General features: G+C 47.4%; 2 protein-coding genes and 1 long non-coding RNA gene across 3 annotated transcripts; 2 read left to right on the top strand and 1 right to left on the bottom strand.

Moving 5' to 3' along the window:
- The first annotated feature begins 1,706 nt into the window (after positions 1-1,706).
- On the top strand, positions 1,707-2,123 carry LOC135896344 (putative nuclease HARBI1). Its single transcript, XM_065424726.1, has one exon. The coding sequence runs from the start codon at positions 1,707-1,709 to the stop codon at positions 2,121-2,123; it is 417 nt and encodes a 138-aa protein (XP_065280798.1).
- A 205-nt stretch (positions 2,124-2,328) lies between these two features.
- Positions 2,329-4,093, top strand: LOC135896337 (putative nuclease HARBI1). The gene is made up of 3 exons (XM_065424712.1): positions 2,329-2,455; positions 2,970-3,308; positions 3,999-4,093. The coding sequence occupies exons 1-3, from the start codon at positions 2,329-2,331 to the stop codon at positions 4,091-4,093; spliced, it is 561 nt and encodes a 186-aa protein (XP_065280784.1).
- Positions 4,094-6,357: 2,264 nt separating this feature from the next.
- On the bottom strand, positions 6,358-7,186 carry LOC135921193 (uncharacterized). The gene is made up of 3 exons (XR_010570487.1): positions 7,143-7,186; positions 6,819-6,924; positions 6,358-6,459 (listed from the first exon to the last, which is right to left on the bottom strand). It is a non-coding gene; the product is annotated as an uncharacterized lncRNA (long non-coding RNA).
- Positions 7,187-7,674: the final 488 nt, after the last annotated feature.

The following is a 7,674-nucleotide window of genomic DNA, read 5'->3' as shown; positions in this document are numbered from 1 at the left end:
AGCTCCCGTGCAAAAGAAGATTAATGATTGCGTTAAACGTTTTAAGAGTTGGAGAAAGTATGCTTAGAATTTGGGTGTCATAAAAGAAAACCACCAATTTCTTCCCCCTTCGCGTACCATGCATGAAAGAAGTTAATTTTTTCCTCCGTATTGTGCTTTAAATATAACACCCTGTTTTTAAGCCCCTAAATAAAGAACATAGAACACGAAAAGGAAACAGCCTACTCTGTATACCGATCACCGTCCTCTTCGTTTGCCGTGCGATGGGTCGCACCGACCAACAGGTGCATGTGATGATTTTTTTGGTTTTAAAATGGCATGCATAGGACATCTTACGAAATATAAAATTGACAGCTTTAAATATCGCGTCTGACGCTCGTAAGAGGCATGCTACACTCCGTCGCTAGAACATAAAACACGAACACGAAAGAGCCTACTCTGTGTACCGATGACAGAGTTTTCCATTTGCCATGCGATGGGTCGCGCTGACGAACACGTGCATGGGATGATGTTTTTTAATGATATGCATAGGACATCCTAAGAAATATAAAATTGACTGCTTTAAATATCGCGTCTGACGCTCAGAAGAGGCAAACTATACTCCGTCGCTTGCCGTTGGTGAGAGTCTGAACGCATTGAGGATGTTAGAAAAGGGACACCGGCTCCTAACCTTCGACCACTTCGGCCGCGATTTCAGTATAGCAGTTGGAATAATTAGCGTCACTTTTGATGATGATGTCGCACGCGAGAATGACGTACTATTTGAGACTCGGAGCGATGCAGAGTGCTTCGCTCCGAGCAAGAAGCGCGTTTGCTGTTGCGAATATTTGAGACCCTTCCAACAATCCGTTTTCACATGTGTGTGTGTTCGGTTTGGTGTTCCGCTCTCAAAGAACTTCGGGAGCGCAATTGCAGGGACATTTATATGGATCACCACACAGCGGACCGGAAGAACCGCAACTGTCAACTGCCCAACAGTTGATTTGAGTGGTTGTAGGCTACTGGTGGGATTAGTCTTGCAATTGCTGCCGGCAATTGCTCCACCGTAGTGACACTTAAAATACATAAATCATATAAATCAGACACAGACCTCACAACTACACACAGTCACTCCTAAGGCCAACATGTGGAGGCCAAATCCATGTCCTGCAGGTAATTTAAAAGAAGGCGAGAAACCTCCTTCCTATCTAACTGGTCCCCGGGCGGGAAAACAATGTCCTGAACAGAACTGTGAGGAATTCCTGTCTTCTTGAGGGACCCGTATAACACGTTCCTTTCCGCGTTATACAGAGTACAGCACATAAGGTAATGTTCTATGTCACCGCACACACCACACGTTGAACATAATGGAGACAACGCTAGGCCAGTCTTATACATCCACGCAGGGGCACGAGCAGAGCCCGTGCGAAAGCGGAGCAGTAAAGTGGCTTGGTTTGTTTTGAGACCCCTGGGGTGCTATTTTGTAGGAATTCTATTCCTTTCTTTATGCCTTTTGCTGCCATCAACGCGCATCCATTGGTCGAAAATGACCGGGCCGCGCCCATTTCGTCTGTCAATCACGCGACGTCAGGAACCCGCGAAAACTGTAATCGTCATAGTGGCGTTGACGCACTCATTATGCGGAGCATAAGGCACGGATTTTTGGCACGGCCAGAGGCAGGTTCTTTTCCGAAGGCATAAAAAAAATGGCCGCCCCTCTGATTGCTATGGCCGTGGCTCTTCACCGTCGCCGACGTGAACACGGAGAGCCAGACGACGCGTTTGACATGCCGGATGACCATTTTCGACGGCATTTTCGACTCTCAAAGGGATCGGTGCGGTTGTTGTGCGAGGAACTGGCGGGGGAACTAGAAGCAGAGCGAGCGACGGGACTGTCGGTGGAGCGGAAGGTGTTGTGCGCGCTGCGCTTCTTTGCCACTGGGAGCTTCCAAGCGTCCGTTGGGAGCGAGGAGACGATTCGTGTGTCGCAGTCGACAGTGAGCGAGTGCGTGCGACGGGTGGCAGAGGCTGTTGTGAACGCCGGGGTGCTCAACAAGTGGGTGCATTTTCCTAAGGCGGCCGAGGAAAAGGCAGCCGTGAAGGAAGGTTTTCTTCGGTGCGGTGCTATCCCCGGCGTCATATGATGCGTTGACGGCAGCCTCGTAGCTATTGTCGCACCGAAGGGTGAGCGCAAGGCTGCGTTCATGTGCCGCAAGTGATACTACGCCCTCAACTGCATCTTCGTAAGTAAACCTCACGTTTTCTGGTGCCGATCCTTTTTGACAGTTATGTTGCTCATGTCATCGGGCACTTTCTCCGTTTACGTTTTACCAGATCTGCGATGCGGACATGAAAATCTTGGCCGTGGACCCTCTACGACCGGGGTCGGACCACGACGCTTTTGTCTGGCGCACGACATGGCTGCGCCGGCGGTTTCAAGCGGGCCGCATCGTGAATCCCGGAGAATACCTCCTCGGTGAGGCAAAACACCTTTTTTGGCGCAGTCACGCTTCAGTAGCGCAGAACGCCGTGTCCGCTCCAACCCAAACTTTTAACCAAATTACAGGCACATAAGTCGGGAGTAAAAAAACATGAGGTCACCATTGTCACCATTGTGACTGCAACCATTCTCAATGTTCGAAGTGTTAAGTTACAAGCACATTATGTGCTTGCAAGGAGCAGATGAAAGCAATACGTATTAGTGCTGCTACTACACCCAGTGCCTGCCAGAAGCAGAAGAAATGAGCAAACATTAGTGCTGCTACTGCTACTACTGTCATTGATAGTACCATCAAGTGTTGATTTCTTCTGCTTGTGGCAGGCACCGAGTAGTGCACTTGTAAATTTGTTAACCGTTTGTGTCGGGTATGGACATGCTCAACTCATGGTTTTACTTGGGATTCACCCTGAAGCCTGCTGTAGATTTCCTAAGTTTACAACTTGCCTCTCGTCAGAGGAGTACTCAATGTACTATTTCCATTTTCGTGCAGGTGACAGTGGCTACCCCTTGGAGCCGTGGCTCCTGATCCCAGTTCCTGGCCATCCTCCAGCGCAGACAGCCGAGGGGCAGTACAACACAGCACATGGCGCCATGCGTTCCGTAGTGGAGAGGTGCATTGGGCTCTTAAAGAGCCGTTTCCGCTGTCTTCAGCAATATTGCACCCTCCTCTACGAGCCGGAACGTGCAGCCAACATTGTCGCGGCATGTGCTGTGTTGCACAACCTTCGCCTCTCTGAGGGCAACATAGACTCGGGCGATGATGACAGCGATGATGTCAGCAGCAGCAGTAGTACTGAGCTCTGCGGTAATGGCGACCCCATTCCGCAAGGTCTGCCCCGAAACACAGGGTCGAGAATGAATTCTTTGAGAGGCCGGGCTGTCCGTGACTCTGTGATTGGCATGTTTGGGACAACCAGTGCGCAGCGCATACATTACCTGAGAAGTGTTCGGCGGCAGCTGCGACGTCAACAGCAGCGTCAGCATCGCTAGGTGCATGCACACAGTTGTAGCATAACATATGCCAAAAAATTGCATTGTGCGTTTCATGCTGTGAAATTGCAGACAGATTTCCCATGCTAAGTTGTGGTTGATGTTTATGTAATGCAAAGCATTCATGACGTGTCAAGGAATGTAAAAGTTGTGTAGTGAACCGTTATGTAAGGCCTGCAATTATACTAAGTGAAGTATGTTTAGTGGCGACATATAAGATTGAAAGCAAGCTAAAAATAAGTGTATTTTCAAAGGGTCTGCCATGGTTTGCATGTTGCTGCGGTCGTCAACTAGATGCCCTGCGTGCCATGCATGTAGCCTGCAGTTGTCATAGTTATTTCTACTCGTATCGGTGAGAGTTCTGTGTTCCCTTACACGTTGATGGACATAAGCGCCTGTCTACTCGCTTTCTATTCGTCGCAGAGAAGCTCCCAAAATCCAAAATGTACAGTGTACGTCACCCCTTCGGCTCCATTGAACGTGCTGTTGCACGTGCAACTTCTAGTTCCTGCACCATTTTGTCTCGCAGCAACCGCAAAGTTCCTTTGTAGTGACAAAAATGCCGTCCACCTGGTCATCCGACATGTCAAATGCTGTGGCTCCCGTGAAGTGTGGCACGCATGAGCAGTTGATAGATTTCAAGAAAGTGCCCTCAATTGTAAATAGCTGAACTCGGGGAATGGAATATTGCAGATTGTGTAATTACATTTCCACAGTGCAAGCTAGCACTGCAAATAAAGCGCCATGCAAATAAAAGCACCAGAGCAACACTGCACCTTTCCGTATTATTTCACCCTTCCACATACAGCCATTTTTTTTGGTAACACTTGTTTATGTACACATCACGTGCGACAGTCTCTACATTGAATAAGTGCGAGAATAGTGAGTACTGCAGCAGTAGAGACATATGCAACATATCACAGACAAGTTTCAATAAATATTGCATCACATTGCTCTTGCATCTGAAAGATTCACAGGTAACGGCAGGCATCGTGTAAGGAAAGTGTTGTACGCTGCACAAATATACAGAAATAGCAACTGGCTTAAACTGCACTTGAAAAAGGTGCAGGTGCTTAAATCACGCATCAACAGAAGAATATCACTACAAAATATGTAGGTACATCAGTACGTGCGAAAGGAACATGCTGTCGTGGAGTTCCATACTGAAAAAGAAAGCCATAACATCTTGCTTTGATATTGAGTAAGAGAAACTGCATACGAGGGGTAATTGCACACGAGGGGTAAACGTACAATGTATCACAACCATGAAAGAACACTGAATGACAACAAAACGTGGTAATGAAAAACAAGAAAAGACGACGTCAAGCCCTGTATGTCACGGCAACAAAATATATAAGCCATGAAAAAACACTGAACGACAACAAAACGTACTCATGAAAAAGAAGACATTAGGCCACGTATGTCACGACAAAAAAGAAATATCAACCATGAAATATCAGTGAATGGCAACAAAACGTAATAATGAAAAACAAGAAAAGAAGACATTAAGCCTTGTATTTCACTACAAAAAATATTGACCATGAAAGATCAGTAAATGGAAACAAAATGTTATGACGACAAACAAGAAAAGAAGACATTCCAGCCCTGTATGCCAAAAAAAGCATGTATAATATGTACATAAATATGCAAAAAAAATACACATTACAAATGAGGTGAAGGTTCATAGGCAAGGAATTTTCAGAACTTTTTCTTTTCGCTGTGCATATTCAGAGGTTCCGTGTGACATTACATTAAGGCGCACTGATGACACAGGATTGAATTGTAGAACATTTGCAGTGTTACTTCGTGCTTAACTTGACATGACAACAACTAGGCACCTCATAATTGCAATGCCGCAGTCAGATTAATGTACCATCAGGCTTGCTGGCACTTGTGCCTGTGAGCGTGATAGTGTGGGCGCTCTTATTGCTGAAGTACAACTTCAAGAAAAAAAATCATGCTGCAACGGCTATGCTACTTCTGAATGCATGAAAGGGTGACTTGAGCAATTATTTCTTGCTAACTAGCAATATCCGGCCTTCATATCACCATCACTACAACAGCAAAATTTAAGCTAATAAAAAAATGGCATAAAATTCCTTGCCTATGCTAGTACTTATTTACATATGTGGGTCCTGAGAGGGGGAGGGACTTGGCTGCCCCCATGGGCCGGTGCAGCCAGCAGCAGCTGCAGGAGACGCTGGTTTGTCTCCTGTGAGCGTCGTTCCACTGCCAGCCGCTGCTGCTGAACGTCGCGCATGCTGCCAATCACCTCCCTCAGCTGTTGCAGTCCCTCCATGTGGACAGCATGTTGCTGCCGCAGGACCTCCATATGGACGGTATGCTGCTGGCGCAGGACGTCCATATGGGCCTCGTGGTGCTGTTAGCGAATAAGATGTGTAATTAGTTTAATTATATAAGCTCAGTGACAATGCCTTGGTGTGTTGCATTCATCCGCATTTGCAGGCTATTGTAACTGTATATTGAAACACTGATAATATCTTTCTGGCCCATCAAATTTGTGCAGTCCCATCCCATTAAGATGTCTTACATGGTTATACCTGCTTCCCTGAACCTAATGCCACTTCTTTCTTTTTGCCACCTAGTTGCGTAAATATTGACACATATTATTCCACGGAAATGTGTACAAGATATAATCAGCGCAGCACTGTATGCATACATTATGCTTGTTCACTGATTAATTGTTGGAGAGGTCATATGCTCGTCAATTTCATACGCAGAAAAATATACGTCTGTAGCCTTACACATACCCGCTGGTTTTGCTCCAGCATTTGTCGGCGCAAGCGAGCCTCCTCCTGTGCCCTGGCTTCCGCCGACTGGCCCCGCCGAACATATTCGGCAGTATCCATCTGGACGGCGCCCTCGAGGTCCTGCTGCCTCGACTGCCTATGGGGGGGGTGCTTGCGGCTCTCGTTGAGTTGGCTGGGGGGTCGGCTGGAAGGGTGGCTGCTGGAGGGTAGGCGGTTGCTCTTCATGCAAGACAAAAGCAAACACTGCTCATCCACTGTTATCCGACCCACACAGCTTGATTGTCCTAACCAGTCACTTCGAAATGTCATTGTAGCTGCATAGCTACAATTATGATACACAAGGCAGTCGCATAGTTGGAGCAAAAGATGTCACAGAAAATTGCTGGTTACAGTAACCTATAAGAAGCACAAGGAATCTCTATTACAACACCATGTCATTTGTAGGCTTGTATTTCTGCTCCATGAATAAGAGCTGAATGCTGGACACAAAGGTAGTAACAGCACAGTGGGCTACTTCATAGCAAGGTCATACAGCAACTGCAAACAATGCTACAACAAAAGCTGGGTCACTGACTTACGTGTAAGGCCACTTGGCCCAGCAACAGCTGCAGGACCCGACACCACAAACGCAGTTGTTGCTGGTGCACTGCGGGAGGGCCCTGCAGCATCCTCCGAACTTGCGTCCTGCAGTCAGAGTAGTGTTCAGCATTGCGAGCAGTGTGTGCAATGCGCATCATTTACAGAAGTTGCTGCTCAGAGTACGTAACCTATATTGTAACTTGCACAAAAAACGAAAAAAAATATGGCTGAAGAGATTTTGGAATATTGTATTACAATGTAATGCTGAAAATGTGTGAGGCTACAGCAGCACAAACAACACTTTTTAAACCCAATGTACGCACCTCGCTATCGGCGAAGTACTGGGGCGGGGAAACAAGGAGGCCGCCTGTCCTCCCAAGGATGTCGAGGACGCGGCCGTCCACTCCACCTACTCTGCCGCCTCCAGTGGCCCTGCAAACACAACAACGACAACTACGTGAAACGACGTTACTGTCAGCATCATTAAAAAGCTCACATCTTCTCGCTCGCGGCCCTGGCCGCTTCTTTTTTGGCCTTATGAGCCATTTTGGCCCAGTGGTTTCGCCAACGGCTCGCTGACTTAACCGGTGGGCCCTGTCCGTTTAAAACTGCCGCCACCTCCTCCCATAGCTCGTTCTTTCGAGCAGCAGTCATACGTGGCGAGAACTCTGTAGAAGCTCCAGCCAGGTATGGGTGCTGCTCGATGAACTGCACCAGAATATCCGTTTGTTCTTGTGAAACTCTGGGCCCTTTAGCTGCCGCCATTTTCGATTTTCAAACTTGGGAATTTCAGCCGGCCCGCAACACAGTAACAAATTCACAGGCAAACATTCTGTCTAAGCTAAGCGCCTGCAT

The sequence above is a fragment of the Dermacentor albipictus genome, chromosome 8 (assembly GCF_038994185.2).
Source record: "Dermacentor albipictus isolate Rhodes 1998 colony chromosome 8, USDA_Dalb.pri_finalv2, whole genome shotgun sequence".
Classification (NCBI taxonomy): Eukaryota; Metazoa; Arthropoda; class Arachnida; order Ixodida; family Ixodidae; genus Dermacentor; species Dermacentor albipictus.
Note: the sequence above shows the minus strand (reverse complement) of the source record. Positions and strands in the feature narration are given on the sequence as shown.